Source organism: Zonotrichia albicollis, chromosome 1 (genome assembly GCF_047830755.1).
Source record: "Zonotrichia albicollis isolate bZonAlb1 chromosome 1, bZonAlb1.hap1, whole genome shotgun sequence".
Taxonomy (NCBI): domain Eukaryota; kingdom Metazoa; phylum Chordata; class Aves; order Passeriformes; family Passerellidae; genus Zonotrichia; species Zonotrichia albicollis.
Window position 1 is genome coordinate 48,069,850 of NC_133819.1, and position 20,099 is coordinate 48,089,948.

The following is a 20,099-nucleotide window of genomic DNA, read 5'->3' on the forward strand; positions in this document are numbered from 1 at the left end:
TACATACCCTCTTCCTTTATTTCTCTCATTTTTAGAAAAAATAATAATTTACTATTTTTAATAATTTTCACTGCAGTTTCAGGGGCACAGTTATAGCCGTACCATGACCCCAGAGGCAGCAGCCAAAACTGGATCTGCTGTGATAAGCCCTATCTCTAGTAGGAACCCTGGCTGAATCAAAATTTGTTAAAAGACCTCACTTATGCTGCCTGAAGGAGTTACTGCTATATCTGTAGGGCATTTTTCCAAATAATACAGCCAAAACATAAATAATTTAAGAGACAGAACTGCTTGGGTGTTGTTTTTATTTATGCATGATATAATTGGGAGATATAGGTCCAGCTACAAAAGATAAAGAGTTCTGTATATGACAGCCAAAACACAGATGGGCTGTTTGCCACCAAAAACAGAACTACAGTTGTAAGCCATGTAACATTTGGACATTTTCACTTCAAAGCTTCTTGCTACTGTATACAAAAAATCATTAATTGCTTTTCTTTCTGGTAACTTTAAACATAGTGATATTTTAAAGAGGCATCTCTACCTGGAAGGCAGTCTCGGCAGAAACATGACCTATAGATAATGTTATCTGCACACATACAGTCACACAATTCATCTTTAAGAGCTGTGAAAAATACTTCTTATGAGAAGCTGTCACTGCAACAAAAAATGCTCTGCTGATATCCATTAGTAAAACTAAGATTAAAGCAATGTGGATTTTAACAATAAAGTGTTGTAGCTTCCTTGAAGTACATGTGTTTCCCCTCATGCCTGGTGATTTTCTTGTTTTAATTCAGACAGAACAATATCCTACTGAACACAAATGAGGGAAAGTATGTGCAAGGGGTGATGGCCTATATAAGCCTCTCTTCACAGCCACTATCCAACAGCCAGCTATAAACAGTGAACAATATCTAATGAAAGTCACAGACATCTGAGTAATTCTAGTGGCATTTAGAGCTCTTCTCTCTTATTTATGTGACTCAGAGTCAGACACTCTGCATATTTCCAGTAGGGAATAAACAAACTCAAAGTCCTCTCTGCAGTACAACCCAAAATGCCCTAGAAGACCATAATTTTCCATCCTTATTGCAAGTTAAAGGCAGCCAAAAACCGGCAGGCTCTCTTTTATGTGGAACAGAAAAGATTTCTCCAAAGCTGCAGAATCCTATCCACCAAAGGTGGAGATAAAGCATGAAATATCCCTCCAATTTCATCAGGACAAAGACCTTAAAAAAGCTGAAATATTCACTCAATCTCTATTTCTTGGAAACACTCACAGAGTTTAAATGCCAACAGGCAAATTCAATTGTGACTGCTTTATTGGTAAACATTGTGTCACCATTGGGGGCAATTAGCAGAACAATCTCACTATTTGATTTGGTGGAGGCAAAACACAGAAGTCAGTAATTACTTCAACAGGTTTCCTTGTAGTGACCTTTGAAGTGTCTGTCAACTGAAACTTGAAAAGAAAGAAGAGTAAAAAAAACCCAAAACAGCACATAAGCAAAAAAAGTGGAAGACCCCCCAAAAAAAAAGGGGGGGGGACGACCATATTGAGAAGGTTGTCCAGGCTGACAAGTAGTTAAATGAAAAACTGAAACTGATCTGTTAAAAAAACAAGCAAAATTAACAAACAAAAATAAACCAAAACAAAACAGCCCAGGAAAAAAAATAACCAAAACAAAACCAGCACTATCTTATGAGCAACTGTTCTTGCTGTCTTGTTAAATTTAGTCTTCCCAAATGCTTAACTAAGTGCCTAAGTTTCCTTTATTTCTTGGGTGTGGGTATGAATTACAGCAAGAGAAAACTTAGCTCATGTCTCAGTCATATTAGCAAACCCTAAAGAACTGTAAAATGCAAAACAGAACCAAGACATGTCTCCACTTCAGAGCAAGCCAAACTAAACTGATAACAAGGTGAGCAAGAGGCATCTATATCTATGCAGTTAAGCTCAGGTCGTTTAAGCTCAGCATCCACCAAGATTAGGGAATTTGCATGTGGACTTCAGCAGGTTTTAAACAGTGTCCTTGTGCCATTGCTTAGAAATTGTACCTCTGCAGTACTACACCTACACTCTTCCAAATAATCTCTTTTTTTTTTTTTTTGTAATTTGAGCAATGTTACAGTAATGCTAGGAATGAATGTTCTACTTGGTCCCATTCACTTGAGCATGTCCCATATATTTATACTAGACATTCCATTTTTATTACAGCTATAGCCTTTTCATTACTCTGTGCTGAAATCATTGCATCACTTGATGAATCACCTATTGCCACACTAAATGGGGACAAGAAAAAGTAAGCCAACAGAACTTACAGAACTGGGTAAGGACAAGACAGCAGGTAGGAGAGAGTAGGAAATATCACACAATCACTGAAACTTATTTCTACCTACTCAGTCAAAAAGGAAAGTGACATGCACTGAAGGTCTCCTCACACTTCAAAGAGCCCTTCATGTTTTAAATATTCCAGTTTCCCCGTACACTGCTTGTTAGCAGAATACTAAACACACAGGAATACCAAAGTTGAAGGGCTCAGTGCTTAAGTCTCAAACTCAACTGACATGAAGAACTTTGCACATTTGGACTTTTATTTGCTATTCCTAACAGAAGAAATCGGTTAAAGAGTCATTAAATCAGGTCTTGCAGTACCTACCCTTTCAGTGGCATTGCATTATGGAAAGTATATTTTCATATATTTTAATTTAAAATAAAAGACTGTGGCAAATATTTTTATAGGCAAAAATTGCATTGAACAATTTACCCACCTTCTCGGTGATGTAGAAATTAGAACTATCAGCATGCTGCAGTGCAAATTGGTCATGATTTGCAAGAGACCACCTTAGAAATATGAAAATAAATTAATCACAAAATGAAACCTTAATAATTCAAAAAGTACCCTTTACACAATTTTAGCATGACCAAACAAGTGTCTGTCATTCCCATGTATTTCTCATACTTCTCATAGATTTCCATAGCTTTCAATGATGAGTTCCAAAGTTTAAGCTAAAAGCATGCTTACAAAAGGAAAACCTCAGTACAAATACATCCTAGTGATCTTTTTTTGCAGTAAGCAAGACCACTAAGTCACTAAAATTGACCAAAAAAAAATGTACAGTACCAGAAGTTTATGCTAGCCTATACAAAACACAATGGATATAGTATTAAGTTGATATAATACATTAGGCATAAAATATCACCTTCTTAGCTCAGCAGCAATTTGATGAATATAGCTAGTTTCTCCTGTGTGCTAGCATTTGCTTGAAACAGTTTTTTTGATTAATCCATTAAACTTAAATCTAGGTATTTGTCTTAGCCAATTATTAGTCTATAATACAGAATTTGCAATTAACTGTTCAGTTTCATATAAATAGTCATATCAACTGGACCAGCTTACAGCACCCACTGGACCCAGTGCTCAAAATTCAGATCCAGAGGCAGTGCTTTAGTCCCTTAACCCATGAACAGCAGGGACCAGAGCCAAACTGCAAAAATGCAAAATGCATCTCTGTGCAGAAAGGAAGGAAGCAGTCAAAATGAGAGTCACCCCCATGATGGAGCTGCTTTGTTAGGAGCCTCATCTTGCAAGCAATTGATCCAAAATGCACTGCAAATTCAAAATCTGAAACTAACACAAAAATATTTAAGAAACTAATGACTAGTCATACAGGATATCTAGATTTTCTTTGGAAAAAAATATCTCCTAGTTGGTTTAATACTTCAAAAAGCACTATATCTAATATGTACTATATAGCAGAACTTACCCATCACAGACTTCTTTTATTATCGAGGACAGTGGCTTTTTCTGGTAAATGAAAAAAGAAAAAGCAAAATCACCAAATTAGAATAACTCTGAGTTCTTAGAATGTGATTCCAATGCAGTAAATGTGAAAAACAAAATTAGTAGCCTTTCATTATTTATTTAATGTCAAGTGTGAAAGGATCCCAAAATTTTCTGCTGTTTTGGTCTCATAAAGGTATAAAGATAGCCATTCTAGACATTTGCATTATGACATTATCCATTATTTTTGCCAACCTTAGCCCATATAACATAGACTCAGTTTTTCAACTGAGAAATCAAAAGGGCCTTTTGTGTGCACAGTGCACAAGTGTGCACTGTATCTCATTACCCAACAGAAACAGAAGATTTAGATATCAACACCAGCATTTTCCAGGAATGATATCTGAAACCAGAAGTCATTCAATAACTTTAAACCTTCTTTTGTTCCTTTCAGAGATGGTCATATGATGACACTAATCCTCTCTCTTAAGTGCACACATGCAGGTTCCCCTCTGATAAAATACCACCTGGAAGGTGTTAGAATCCCAGATGTCTCAGTTCTGCTTTATTCTCTACATCTGTGAGCACAGGAGCATTTGGACTGACTCAAAACAGCTCCCCTGCTTTGGGTCCCAAAATAGAAAAGAAAAATCAGTCTAGCCTGTTGATGTTGCAATGCTTTGAACATGGTTATAAACACAGGGTGCACACACAAGTGTTTTTAGAAGACTTCTGGCTAAGAGCAAATGCCCTTTTATGTCCAAAACCATAGATGAAATTGCATGGCAGAAAAAAACATGCCAAATTTTACCAGCTGAGTGAGTACTGAACCTTTTTCCCCCAATACTGGGTGACAACACAATGTCACATATATCTGTTGATTCACAAAAGCTTCCTGAATCACCTAAACATCATAGGATCCCCCTCTCTAGTTACTTCCACTAATAACAGTTCACTGAATTACTTAAAAGGAAACAAATACAGAAGACTCACCATAAACCAAATTAATTCAATGCTATTGTCAAAATAAGCTTTTTACCTTTAATTTTTGTAGAAAATTATTAGTAGAAAACTTAACTCAGTATCAGGGCATGTTATGTGAAGGAAAAAATATTTTTCCCTTGAATTTGTTTTCTGTGCTTCGCCACTGACAGAAAGCCATAGACAGGACTCCTTGACCAGGTCAGGATCAGAGAAGAATTTATTATTTCAACAGTCCAGTCAACTAAGCCAGTTAATAAACAGGCAGAAACATTACATAAGACCATTTTAATCAGACAGGAATGAAAGCACCTGCTGAAAGGATTCTGTTCCTGCTTACCACATTGTCTCAGTCCTTGGTTTCCTTCCTTCTTCTTTCATGGCCATTTCTGTTTTCACATGACCACCCAAGATGATCCTCACCAGGGCAGTTAATACAACTAAAAGCTGGCCCAGGAGAAGGGGGGGAAGGGAGGGAAATAGTTTTCCCCAGGACTGATTTCCTGGGGAAATTTCCTGATTTCCTTGCTAAATGAGCAGCAAACACCAGCACAGGGAAGAAAAGGCAGAAGAGGGAAACTGCTCCATTCTGCAGCAGGAACAGGTTCCTTCTCCACAGCAGCTTCTCTGTTGCACTGCCTCAGTTTTTGGCATAGCTGCAGCCAGGCTGTGGAGCAGAACAGGCAGATCACACCAGAAAGAGAAAGTGGTGTTTTCTCCCAGTTTTTTTGGACTGATCAGTTCCTCAGTCTGGATTATTGTGTCACTTGTGTACTGTTACTTTGACTTGCTGTCCTCCTCTCTGAGGGTTTTTTCAGCTTCTGCAATCCTGTAAGAGCAATCCCAACTGCTTTCTTTCCTCTACCTTTTAAGAAACAACAACAACCACCAAACAGAAAAAAAAAGCCAACACATTTTTTGTGGAGGGACAGAGGGAGAAGCACAACTTGTCTAGAGCTGGATAACTTCAGTTTGCCTTTCAGGCACTCATGGGCCAGCCTGAAGGCAAACTGCTGCCAAGCAGAGTGCACAGCTCTGCATGCTGCATCCTCTTCACCCCTCAGGATGCTGCTGCAAGTTCTGTTCTGGTATTTCCATATTTTGACAAAATTTTATTCGGGTTATTAATTCCCTTTACAAAGTAAACAGAAACCAGCTAGCAGATTCAATATCATGGAGAACAAAAAGAGTACTGCCTTTCCCTCTCATTATTTCCCATAGGATCTATAGTTTCCTATTAGAAGATGACAAAAAAACCAATTCAACAACCTAAAGTAGGAATAATAGAAATACTCCGAAGGCTGGATTAAATTACATTTAAAATCATTATTTTCATACTTTTGAGTTCTCTGTACCATTAACTTTTATGTCCTTTGTCAATCCCATTCACCTCCTACCCCCTTTGCCTATTCTACACCACCTTTGCATTGTTATATGACAAAATCTTAAACTAAAAACTTGGACTAAAAAACCCCAAAAAAACCCTGCAATAAATCAACTAGAACCTGTAAAGTACAGCTAAAAGAAAAAGCAAATGGATCCTCAATAATAAAATTATTTATACAGCCAGCCTCTCATGGTACAGCTTGGTCCTCCTGGGGCACTACTGCTACAGCACTGATGTGAGTAAGCACAGCCCATGATGAAAGAAGCAACAAGATGAAAAAAAAAGTGGAAATCTTCTGGGACACAGAGTTTGCAATTATCACTTTGATAACACTTTACAAATTGATAAATGTTAAATAAATAACACCACGGCAATAAGTAATAATAAGTGTCACAGACACGTTTTATGAAAAATCCTTTCCTTAGGATTTTTCCTCCTGAGAAGCTGAGAGGCCTCAGACAGGAACAAAATGTAAACAATGATTATCTGCTGCTGTGGAATGCAACAGGTGGATCTGTGATTGGTCTCATGCTGGTTGTTTTTAATTAATGTCCAATCACAGTCAGCTGGCTCAGACTCTCTCTCTGAGACAGAAGCCTTGGTTATTCATTCCTTCTTTTTCTATTCTTAGCTAGCCTTCTGATGAAATCCTTTCTTCTATTCTTTTAATATAATATATATCATAAAATAATTAAACAAGCCTTCTGAAACATGGAGTCAGATCCTCATCTCTTCCCTCATCCTAAGACCCCTGTGAACACCATCACAAATAAGTACTAGCAATAAGCTGCTGTTCCTAATAATCCCTTAGGCTGCACTCCCCCTATATGTAAATCTCCAGAAAAAATTCCTTCCCCTTCCCTGACTGGGAGATAAATTGCCACCAGGACACTGTTCACAAGAGGGGTGTCCCTGCAAGCAGGCAAGGGCTGCCACGGCTCCCTGTGTGCCCTCTCCCGCGCGGAGGCTGGTTGGCAGGAGGCTGCTGCCGGGACACTGGCACGCAGCATGCAGAGCTGGCAGCAGGAGCAGCAGGAGCAGCCCTGCCACCCTGCCTGCATAGCCAGGCCCCCTTGCCAGCAGAGCCCTGGAGTGACAGGCAGGTGGGTGAGTGCCCAGTTCCTGCTGCACTTCCCAGCTGGCTTGCAGCCACCCCCGGAATCTGCCGCAGCCTGCGAGACACGGAAATGTGTTTGGGTACCAGTGTCAGGACATGACTGTCTGCTGCAAGGATAGGACCACAGCACTACTAGGAAACAAAGAAAAGGGAGCTTTTTTTTTTTTTTTTCATTTTTTAACCATGGAAAATGAGATAAAAGTCTATTTCCATTCTCTGCAGAGTAATTCCACTTGGCAGGCCATTCAAAGTCCCTTTTTTTTCTTTTTGCCCCTGGCTCTAAATATCTGCCAAATGTCAACGAGCATAGATTTGAAGTTTTTGTTACCTTAATAAAATTCTGTTTATGGAAATGTACTTAGATTTGCTGCATTTACAGTTCCAAAAAGTCAAATTTACCTTATTAGTCAATGTACTTCAAAGAATTTCTTACAATCAGTCAAAAATATTTTTAAGTTTTTCGTTCATAGAAATGAGTATTTTGTGCTAGTGCCTTATTTTTTTTTTGTCTCTATGTCTCCTCCTAGACTTGTAAAAATGAAGTGAACTTTTACACATGCTGAGATGCTCATTTAAAGTTCTAAGAAGATCAGGCTGTTGCTTTAATGTACAAAATAACAGAGATCAAAGTAAACTTTGTGCTCCCTACAGGAGATAACACCTTCAGCTGACTTATCACAGTATCTGCGCTGAACACATTGGTTAGAATAAAAGTATTTTCCTAGGGCAGATATTAAATTGAGAGTTGAAATTAAGTGACACTGGGGCATTTCAGCCTCATGTCTTACAGATCTGCACACAAGGGGAGAATCCTGACAATGACACAGAGCATAGGCAACACTACAGCCAATGTGAATTTACACACCTGGTAAAGCTCTATCGGCATTGACTGGTTAGCCCAGATGTCCAGGACTCAGGCATGGCCCTAATGCAGGTCACCAGTTCTGAGCTCACCTGCACATATCTCAGTTGTGTCTCCAGGTTCTGTGTGCTGGGATGCACACAGGTCCCAAACTCTGTCTTCTTGAGTACCCGCCCTTGCTACTTGTGCAGTACTTGGTAGCACTTCCAAAGTAACTTGCAGAGCACAGACTGAGATTTCCCACTCCAATTTCCTCACCAGTTTCATCCTTTCATGCCTACCCCTATGGAGAACTCACAGGGAACCAGTCACCAGGAAGACCTAAGCACAGGCGTTAGTCCACACCACTGTGCTGCTCCAGAGAAATCATGGCATGAGCAAAAGCAAGCAAAGAATGTCCAATATATCAATGCTGACCCAGTTCTAGGTTCTGTTCAAACCACCAGTAGTACTCCAATTCGGGTTTAAAGCCCTTCCAAATCAAACAAAGTGTGTCTGTGTGTGTGTGTGTGTGAACTGTAAAGAGGACAGAAGCCTAAATCCAGGTAGAAACCTGTGTTATATGTGCAGTTCTGATATACTTTGTTCTATACCAGGAAATTGTAAACAGGTTTGTTTTAGGCCAAGTCTGAATGTCTTTCCTTTCCACACAACTGATAGAGATTTATTGCTTTGTCTTTTTGCTTGGGTTGGTTTGTTAGGTTCTGCTTGTTGGGGTTTTTTCTTGGACAATGACTGGGATCTCCGTCTCCCTGTCTGACACCTTTTAATTGCAGAAGTAACAAGAAAACCCTTAACTCTGCTGTCTTTAAGCCTATCACAGAAAAAATAGCAGATGCAGCACATCTGTTAGTGTGAAACAGCATTAAGGAAAATAATTCAGTTGCTGACCTGTGCACCTGACAAAAACCAGAACTTCAAGCCAGTAAATACAACATTCTGTCTTATAATTACCACCATTATGACACTAATAAATCTTTCAGTGCTAAAGTAGTTTTTATGGCTATTTAAAAGCAGAAAAACACCTCTTTTCACAGTCAGTGGAGGTTTTACCTGTTACTATCATACACCAGGGTCCACAATGGACTGGTGACAAACACGAGATGCAAGGACTCCTGGATCCATGACTTTCTAATTCAACACTGGTTTCCTGGGGTGTAAGAGACAAGGTCTTTTGAAAGGGGGAGGTGCTGGAGTGCTTTGGATTTCAACCTTCTCAACCTGCTCTGAACCACTCTGGGAATCAACACCATTCCATACAGTGGAATACTGGTGAGAGCAGACTTGTTAACTTATTATCGGGCATCTGTAAAAGATTAAAGGGAGGATTTCTCTAACCCAGGGGAGCACCCCAGAGAATGAATGCCTGAAGAACAGGGAATCCACAATGCTGCAGTGAAAAAGACCATAAAACCCAGCCAAGGCCAGGCAAACACCACACAGTTGTGCTGTGCAGCAGCACAGCCCAGGGCTGGAAACATTCACACCTCAGAGCCAACAGGCAAAATCCTCAGCAAGTGCAGCTGCTGCTGATGGGGGAGAGCTTTTATCAGCTCAGTTCACAGCTCTTAAGGTGACAGTTTTAACATGTCAGTGGCAACACCTTGGCATAAATTTAGCACTAGGAGCTCCACAGGGTGCCCAAGACTTAGGGAAACCCAGGTTTTTGTGTCCTCTCCATTCTCAGCTGCAGCTTCCTCAGTTACTCCCTTCCCACCTCCAAAGAGATCCTCACTCCTAAGTCTGCATTTCACCTGATCTAAGCACAGATCATGTGCTTAGGATGTTACAGTGACTGTACAACAAGGGAAGCAGCAAAATATAATGTTGTTAACAAAAAAACCTCAATCAAAAAATGAAAACCATAAACAGAATTTTGCAGAGACTTCTTACTCCATCTCTAGTGTCCCTAACAAGATGTAACACTCCCTGTTTTCTCAAGTGTAAGTAGGAACACTAAAAACACTCAATCAAGAGTACTGAAAAGTTAAAAGACACCTAGGGACCCATAGTAGTGAATTTCACCATGTTTGCATGCAGCATTCTTGCCACACATATTTAAAATACAGCCAAAACACACTTTTAAATACAAAGCAGGGCTTTAAGATGTGGCTCTTCACACAACCTATTAGGAGAGTATGCCTTTCAAGACAGAGTGAAGGAACCCCAAACCCCCAGCTCATGACTGATATATTTCTAGCCTACAAGGGCAGAAGTTTCTCCATGAAAGAAAATTATACTGTGGGATTTTCGGTATTGCTCTCTTTTGTATTACAAAATGTAATGTCTGTATGTCTATAACTAGAATATAATTGAGTCATAAAGTGTGCCTGGATACTCCAGCTGGCCAGAATGTGAATTAATTCATCAGTCCATAACTTCAGAAATCTCATTGTTACACATTTCCCTTTAATAAGAGCAGAATTAACTTAAGAGATGGGACTCCTGCTGATAGTTAAAAAATTTTATGGATGCAACAACCTTAAAATCATGTTTAGCCTTCATCTTGAAAATGCCATCACCTGCAGGCAGCAAAATTCAGGCTCCAACAGGGAGGTTCTGGCGAGAATTATTGAGCTAGTAAAATCAGACATGGAAAAAGTCAAACCAAATCCACCAAGAAAAAACCCCACAAACCACACAAATCAAGGGGAGAATAGAAAATAGTGCTTTATCTCTTTGTTAAAATATTATTCTCTGAACATCCTTTCTGCTGGAAATTAGGAACACTAGGATATTAGTTCTGTAGAGACCTCAAGTGTATCCTGGCTCTACTGGCTCTATTTGCACTTTTATTTAACAAAAACCAACCAGCCAACCAAACAACAGAACCCTGTTTACTGCACTGAACTTATGGTTCTTCACCTAGAAAATAGCACCAAGTAGAAAGCATAAATAGCATCCATTTGTGACTGCAGTTCACAAAACATTTCCATTTATTCTCCCCCTCCCTTTCTTTTACAATGCCTAAACCTTCTGCACAGCTATTACCTCTTCCATCTACTAGGTCTGGCTGCTCCCTCTGCATTAAACAGAAGTAGTAAGACAGAGTTTTTATGTATTTTTCAGTGATGAGGTCCCAGCCACACACACCACAGGACATAAGTTTGCAGCTTTGAAAGAATCCAGCCAACCAGTGGGAATGTGGCTTTGGACAAGCCAGAGTAATAAAATGTAACATGTGACAATAACATTGCCTGTTTTATCCCTGCTGGCTGGCTGCCACCACATCAAAGAACTGAGGCTCTAATGATGACTACTCCAATGCTGCAGTTCTGTAAGAAAAAGAATCATATTTTTCAAATTCCATTGTAGCTAACAATTGGTTCATTATATTAACGAAGCATTGTCTATGTATACAAGTGTGTCAGTGCATTGAATTATATCCAGTGCACTAAAAAATTCGCATTATTGTTTCCAAGGTTATTCTTGCTGCTAACAGCTTTTAAAATAAAAAAAGTAAAAAATTGAGACTTTTCATTAGTCCAACAAAGGAAATGGAAAAAAAATCACATAAAAATAACAGATAGTATTTCTTTACCAGCTCTATTAATAATATTTTCACTATGTTTATATGCCAGTCAGCACCTGCTTTATGAACAGCTTCATATTCAATTTTGTGAAGCTGAAATATGACAGGTACAACAAGGAGCAATAAAACTCCAAAAGCATCTGATTGGCACCTAAACACTGATTTTAAGCAAGCCCTACCTTTAACAAACTGGCTTAAGACAACAAAATGTTTTTCAATTCTTTTTGAAAAGGTAGCCACCTTTTGGTTCATCCATCTTTGGTCAAGTCAGCACCAGCAGCAGCTGATGTCCTCCTTTCAGAATGGGTGAGATACAGCTGCAGTGGCCAGCCCCGAGCACTGGCTCCTTCTCCTATCTGACAGAAAGGAGCTGCTGCTCCTTTCCTGCTGCAAATCCAGGCAGGGAATGTTTTTATAAGTCAGTGGTTTGTTTTTTTGGGGGTTTTTTTTCCTCTCCTCATGATCTGCTTCTTAGCCCTCTATCTTCAAGAAACTGCAATCTTGTCAGCTCTTAAAGGCACTGACATTTCCCTTTACTATAAACTCAGGATGTGCAATAACACTGGAAATCTTAGCAATATTCATACCAAAAATCTTCACTAGGTTCCAGCTACTGCAGTACCATTATATTTTCTGGGTAAGAGTTCATATAAATTTGCAGGTTTGTTGGAAGGAGGCAAGAGCCTCTCTTTCCCTTCATTCCCTTAGGAACTAAACGCCTCAAGTCAGAGTCTGGAGCCAGAATGAAGCACAGAGAGTGACACTTCACAGTATAGTGAGACATCAATATCCCTTTCTTGATCACTGCTTGAACAATGCTGGTGCTCACTAATATTGCATACATTTAGACTCGTGGTGCCAGGATTGTCTTGGTATACTGCTATTACTAGTGACAGTACTTGCAGAAACTAGATCTATTCTTAGTCTACAGACATGGCAGGAGCGATGTGCAACTTTCTTTTCTCTAATTAGGCATTTCACAATCCCTTTTGAACTTCATTTTTCCCCACACTTTGAGAAACGCACTGAATCAATTAACAATCCCCAAGGGTCCATATTTAGGTCTGAAGCTAGATATAGGTTTGAAAGCTTCTTTTAAAAAAACAAAAATCTTACTGGTGACCTTTTAATATGCAGTGAAGTACAATGACTTCTATGAAGAAGACAAAAAAGAACCACAATTAAAATGACACTGGCAGAAGAGAAGAGACAATTTGAAAGAGATTCTTAAAAGATAAACTTGCTGACTAAATCTAAACTTTCGAGAGAACATAAATGTAAAGCAGCCCATGGCTCTATCCATGGCTGCATTTCTATTAACATGAAATTGTCATATGAAATTGCTCCTATAAATTTTGCTCACCATACGAGATTTGTTCTTTGAAAAGAAAACACAGCTCTCCTCTTCCCTCCCCCCCATCCATTTCTTTTTGCTAATGTAAAGACTCACATCTGCTAATTTAATCCATGTTTAATGATCTCATAGGTAAAAGCAAGCCTGGAGGAAGAGACTGTATAGCCAAGTTTAATTATAAACTGTTCCTTTCAATAGGAAAGCCTTGTTTACCTCCATGGCTGAGGAAGTTCATCCCCAAGCTTAGAGGAATCTGGTTTTAGTACAACTCGTGTTAAGACACACAAGTGGATTTGAATGGGATAAGCCAAAATAGATGTTGTCCCCAAATCTCCATCTTGTGCCTCTCCTGGAAGCTGCTTCTCCTGCAGCAGGAACAGTGTGACTGTAAATCCACAAAGTATCCAGGTAACCTAAAATGAGCATTGGCTTACCTAAAATAATTTGTGCTGTAAAAAAACCCCAACAGCTAAGAATTATACATAATGGGCACAAATTAAAGCATGCAGACTTTCACTGAACACAAGAAATAACACCCTCTTATGAAATAGCTATTTCTGGGACAATCAAAGAGAAGACAGGATAGACTAGCCAGCATCCTGGTTCACCTGTACAGACCCTGTGCGGCCCTATTATCAACATCTTCTAGGATAATCAGCCAGAAGATTGAAGAAAAAGATAACAGACAGTCAGCATCTACCATTCATTTCTTCCCCAGACTGCATTGCTAAAAAGCCCACAAAAAGATCCCAGTGCAAATTCAGACACCAACTCATTTCCATTCCTCCCCTTACATGACAGAAAGACTAAAGCATGAAAGATCAACACTGTACTCAGTTCTGAAGCCACAATCAAATCTTCATATTAAAAATTAATTTTGGGCAGAGTTTTAATATTGCCAGTACAGATTTATGGAGGAGGGAAGAATCTGGATGCTATTTTTCTAATTTATGATTGAGGAAAATGATGGAACTGGGGGGGAAACCCAAATAAACCCCAAGTATTCAGGAAGAGAGTAACTAAATTCAGTCAAGTCCATCTCTCAAGAATAATATGATTTAAAATCAGTTCTAATCCATACAGGCATCAGCCACCTGTGAGGTTTACTGCAACTTAATTAGTTCCCACCTGGTAAGAGAGAGAGGGCTGTAAATAAGAGACAGTTCCTCCCCTCCTTGTTTAAAGCAACTTTCCAAGAAAAAAGCATTTGTGAAACCCTGATATCAAATACTACATGTCAATGAATGAGCAGAATATTTTCTTTACATTCATTGGAAGCAGGCACAGAGGCTAATTCCAAAAGGCACTTAATTATATGTCAATTTTTCTGGCACAGAATCTCTCTGACTGAGTGAGACTAATTTTGCATGATTAAATTTTAAACCACCATTGGTGAACCCAGGTTAACAAACCTATAGAAATGCAGTGGGAAGCCCCAACTTGAAAAGGCTCTGTGCCTCCTGAAGTCCAAGCTGTCAGAAGTCATGCAGGGGAGTGTAAAGTTTAATAACATTTGGGGAAAAAATACTCATGAGCTCTTTTAAGGTCCACACCTGCCAGTACAGCACCATCAATGGTTCTGGTTTCACAGTGGCATTTCTTCACCTTGAAAATATTTTACTCTCTCCACTGGTAAGCAAAACATGCATACACGCAGCAAGTAAATTAGGATAATGTGCAACTGAATATAAATAAGTGCTTCCAAGTATACACAATGAGCAACCTTAAAAAACCTCCCAGATTTTCCTTTGATTTCTTATATGGTATTTGTACTTCAGTTTTTGGAACAGCCTCAGTACCCTGAAAGATAAAACACTTGTGTCACACTACCGTGATGGGGCTCTGCTGGGTTTTTTTTAAAGTAATATTATAGTGCTGTTCATTTAAATTCTGTTTCTCTTGATGGTAAGAAAGAGAGAGAAGAAACCATTATGTGAAAGTTTTTAGGATTTTCTGAATATATGTCAAAGGGTGACTGAATGAGCAGATGCCACCTGGGACACAGGCACTGGCTGCAGTGTCTGGTCAGTGGGTAAGTCGTTTCTCTTTTCTGTCTTCCTCCCCTTTATCATCTCCGACAGCTAGCCATCTGAGGGATGAATCATCTCCTCCACTACAGCTCTTCCACTGAATAGCTGCTCTAAAGGAAACAGATTGAGGAAAAGTTAGCGCTAAGTGAATCAAAGGCAGAGCTGTGTGCTCTGAAGTATGTATCACCCTAGATATTTTCAAGGTTCATTCCCACATTGCTCCAACCTTGAGAAAGGTAAATATGCCTGTTTGTGTGTGCATGGGTAGAAGGAAGGGATGTTTCTTTCCCATCTTTCCATGCCAGAAAGGGGAGGAATGAGACTCTCAAACTTCATTCTCTCATTTCCATTTCTCTCCGCATCGGGAGCAGACTGCTGTTAAAGTCTTCTCCATTTTGGCCTTACTTTCCCTCTCCTTCCTCCTCCTACCCATAATGTGGCTTGAGGAAGCTTGCAGATAACTTGGCAGGCTCTGTTTGAGGAGTTTTACCCAATATAGGTCAACATTGATCTTTCTTGTCTCTTTCAAATCTTACCACATAAAATTAAAAACAAGGTACTAGGAAAGTAAGCTAATATTACAGATAAGGTATGAGGGTTTTTTGAGAGTTACTTGAAGCTTTTTGTAAATAAAACCAAATAATTTTCAAATTATTCTGCTGCTATTTGAAAGGAGACTTCATAATACTTTTTCAGTTTTGTCCTCACTGTACTTGGTTCATCATGACTAACACGCCTCTTTCCCTGAACACACAGTGCAATGTCTACCATTTGTTATATAAGAAGAAAAAAGTAAAATATTCTTCACTCCAGAAGGCAGAAGATTTCTATGCTTACTGAAAAATTTCAGCAAATGAAAATGGAAAAGCGTGGCAGGTCAAAAAAATCAACCTACAAAGTTTGGTTTCACTTGGGAACTCCCTTTTCCTCTAAGGGAGCTTCCAGAATGCTTAAAAATCATACTGCTGTGATTTCAGATGCCCTCTTGTACTATATTTCTTCAAATTTCACACAGGAATTTCCCAGGCATGTGCCACAAAAGGGTTAACTACAAGTGAAACTCATTGCACTGCATGAAAAAATTACTAACTCATTTCAGTAATACATTTTCAGTGTGAATTCAAATGCTCTCCTCTCCAATAGACCTTTATAATGCACTGAGTCCCCAGACACACCAGGGTCTAAAGCACATTATAAAATGCTTTTCTTCACTCTGAATACTATTTACAGAAATAATAATCATTCTAACCAGGTAACATGCTGCAGGATTTCAAAATGTTAAGGGTAAGCTGTTCAATATTAAAGCAGTTGCTTTTAATATTAATACATGGGCCACAAAAACAATCTCAGAGAAGTCCAGAATATAAAACACGGCCCTTGTAAAACTTGTTTTTGTTTGTTCCCCCCCCTACAATTCCCTAAAAAGAGTTTTTAATTCATAATTTTGAATTTGTTAACTTCTGTATACTGCCTCCAATCCGTCCACAGGGCCATTACTTTAGAACTAACCAGACAAACAGAACAACCTCTGAGATTCCTGAACAGAACAACAAAGGTCCTCCTGCTCACAGTGCACCACTACTTAATTTCCAAAATCTGCACTTGCTGCAGCCATTCAGTATGATTCTATTCTAAATGCAAAGCACTGACTAGAAATTTGAAGACTTTCCACCCAGAGGTAAAACACTACCACAATTTAACAGTTGAAGAAACTAAGGCACAAAAGTGTTAACTGGGTCACACAAGCAGTAAATGCCTTATTCAAGCAGCTGTTTAGAAAGAAAAAGCAAATCAAGAAACCAGCTAAACACATCAAAAATCTTAAGCAGTAAAAGAGGAAGAGGGTTACACCCCTTATAAAAAACACTTTCTACCCCACATACATTCATAGAAAAATGCACATGCATTGAAGTAAGTATAAATACAGAAGAAAACATGCAAAGAACTTATTCATGAACAGGGCCAGCTGAGCACGGGTACACAGGCACTTACTTGATCTATTTCCATTAACTTGGGGAAGGCACCTGGCCATTCAATCGCCACCTTCACTATATCAGCAGGAGGGGGCATTGCGACGCTGCTGTTCCTCGGAGCCAGCACAACTGGACACTAAACACTGCAGAGAGCCTCTCTCATTCACACCTGCAGGGAGAGAAAAAAAAAAAATAGAAAGAAGAATATTACAGCAGTTCAGGCAGAACTCCAGCGCTGCCGCTTCAGTCTCCTACATTTCCCCTGGCTGGGCAGGTGGATGGAAATGTACAGGTGTGTGTTTATGTGCAGGGGCAAGAGAACGGCTCACGTTACAGGAGCAAGCACAGGACACAACACCACGACACGCTGCACAGCTCGACAGTCTGTTAGAAAGATGGCTGAAGCACTGAAATGTACGGTGAATAATAGGCATGCATTAGATTTAAATAGAAAAACTATTTTTAAATATTATTAAATATGCTGGTGGGGGAAAAGTGACAAACTAAAGAAAGCTTCTGTTACAGTGTCACTCCTGAAGTCCCAGGGAACGTGACCACTTCGGTTAATGCTGGTGCTTCAGGAGAAGAGATTGCCCAGGAAGTTATGGCCAGGAAACACGGTTTCTTTTAACTATAGCAATGATCTTCTGGGTGTTCACAAATAGATCACTGCACTATAGCAACCAGTATGTCAGGAAGAAGGCAGAACACACAGCAGTTTCCACATATACACACACACACGCACACACACATCCTCACCTCACGGATCCAGAGATACCCACATATAAATACTTCATGGTACATTCAGACACGTGAATACACAAGGATGTAGTATACATTCACAGTGACATAATCAGCTACATAACATGTCATAATTCGGCAAGAATATGAATATCAACAGGATCTCGTGTCAAATAGTGTGAACTGTGAATTTCAGGGAAAGAAGAAAGGGGAATAACAAAATCCTCAGGTTTTGCAGAATTGAAGTTCTGTCTCTTCTGACTCATCAAACTTTATAACCTTCCAACAGCAACAACAAATGTTTATCAAGAGTGTGTAGTGCCTCTCTGGGCTTACAAACAAAGCTTCTGCCTGCCTCTCTCAGTTCGGTGGTGGCAGGACACCCTCTCTAGTAGCAAAGCTCTGCAATTTTCAGACACAGCAGCCTGTGCACCCTTCTGCAGATGGGGAGGTTCCTGCTGGCTTTGCCAAGCCCTCCACAACAACCATGGTGTTTCCTGCATGCTCTGCTGAGACCCAGCAAAGCGCCATCTCGTACCACAGAACAAGAGAAGCTGTAGAAATCCCCAGAAGTGGGTGCAGTCCCACTTCTTCTTACAGAAAAAGAGAAGGAAGTGGTGAAAGCATGGAGACATGTTTGCACATACATCCTCTCAAAGAGCTAAGGCAAGACAGGAGCTGGCTGAGAATACCAGACATCCAAAGACACAAACAGGTAAAGGTTAAAAGAGGCTTTGACCACCTTCAGCTGCTGCTTCAACTATGCTGGCCTAATGACCTTTCTTCAAATGCAGCAGAAGCTGGACCTCAAGTTGGTCTTAACAAAATTGTGACATCTTCCCTTTATTGGGAGACATTGTACCTTTGTCTCAGACTACTTTTATAAGTAGGAGCTCATCCAGCCTTGTGGATGTCTTAATTTTTCCTTCTTTCTGGTGTGCCTCTGGTCTGCTCTGAAAAGGCTCAGTCCTCTGAGTCTGCAAGCCCTGCTACATTCTACATAAGGCTCTCAACACATAATATAAAAGCAATTTATGAACTTTAACACTCCAGCAATTTATTTCCAACAATGGCAGTTCTGACGCCGACAGGATCGCACATCACCACAAAGCAAAGCACAAGGCAGTAAATGAGACAATGGACGGTCTATAAATAAAACTGGATTGCAGGAAGTGCCTTGAAAGACTAAACAATGTGATTAAGAAACACTGTGATATTGTCTACATTTGGTAGATGTTAAAGGAACAGGGAATAAACACAATTAAAGCATGCAGCTGGCTTGCTGGTCATTGAGAAAATCAGACATTTACTTTAGGGTGTCTTCTACCCTGTACAGCCTTAGCAAATGCAAAGTTCCCACAATTTCTCCCCGAAACATCAGAAGCCCATCATTTGCATTTCCATCCAGCGGTCCCCTTGCTGTGCAGTGCACTGGCTCAATCAATCAACAAAAAAAAAAACCCAAAAAATGAAAAAGTATTTTTGGTCATCTGCTTTTTACCATGTTTGAGTCAAACAGCTACTCAGAGGTGATACAACATGGGAGAGGGGAGGAAAAGCGAGGTTTCTTGGCAGCAATGAGCTGTTAATCCACCTCAACAGTCAACTGAAACTGAGACCTTGGCACCTGCTGCTCCCACACTCACAGTGACGGCGTTTCCCACCTCCTCAGCAGCGCAGCCCTGGCTACTCTCAGCCTGCCTGCCCGTGTTCTGGTATTAAGCTGTCTGCAGTGCTGAAGTGGGGCTGACTCACCCGGGGCCTGACCGACGGGCTACTCCCTGCCCTCCCTGCCTTGGCACCCTGTCCTTGGCAGCAGGGATGCTGGAAGCCTCAGCCAGGGCCTGATTTTGCTGGCCACAACACCAAAAGAGCATCAGCTCCTGCCAGACAAACTTGACTGAGGAGAGCGTCAGCTGAGTAAGGCTTTGTTTTCAACAGTTTTATTTTCCCCCATCACGTTTCCTCCACACTTTTAATGAAGAAAATCATCTGTAGACCACAAATCTAAAGAGATCCATAAAAACTGTAGAATCTACCTATTGCACGGGCAAACACATTTTCTTTTGACTGAGAAGAAGTAACTTGTGGCCCAGTACCTTCCCTCCAAATCTCACAATAAATGCTGGAGAAAAAACACTGATTCATGACCGTTGGCTGTGAGCAGAAAAGTAAAACAACATTACACAGCAATAAATTTGCAGAAAACTTCCATTTTCCCATGCACATGAGGGCATTAACCCCAATTTTGCTGTAGCAAGTTGTGGGCTATCTTGACTCACACAGGAAGAAAGGTTTAAGAAAGCAGAGTCAAAGAAAGCTGATGGTAAGTTAATC

General features: G+C 40.0%; 1 protein-coding gene across 5 annotated transcripts in view; it reads right to left on the reverse strand.

Annotated features, from left to right (window-relative positions):
• ELMO1 (engulfment and cell motility 1) overlaps positions 1 to 20,099 on the reverse strand; it is a 301,543-nt gene that overhangs the window by 235,373 nt on the left and 46,071 nt on the right. For 2 of the 5 annotated variants that reach the window (XM_074540461.1, XM_074540470.1), the window contains exons 3-5: positions 17,041 to 17,190; positions 3,769 to 3,809; positions 2,773 to 2,845 (exon numbers count right to left, since the gene is read on the reverse strand). In XM_074540461.1, coding sequence (XP_074396562.1) covers positions 2,773 to 2,845; positions 3,769 to 3,809; positions 17,041 to 17,118 — 192 coding nt within the window. In that variant the 5' untranslated portion in view covers positions 17,119 to 17,190. Of the gene's footprint in view, positions 1 to 2,772; positions 2,846 to 3,768; positions 3,810 to 17,040; positions 17,191 to 17,544; positions 17,563 to 20,099 lie in introns of those variants that run through there. The other 3 variants (XM_074540481.1, XM_074540487.1, XM_074540496.1) reach the window with 3 other exon arrangements.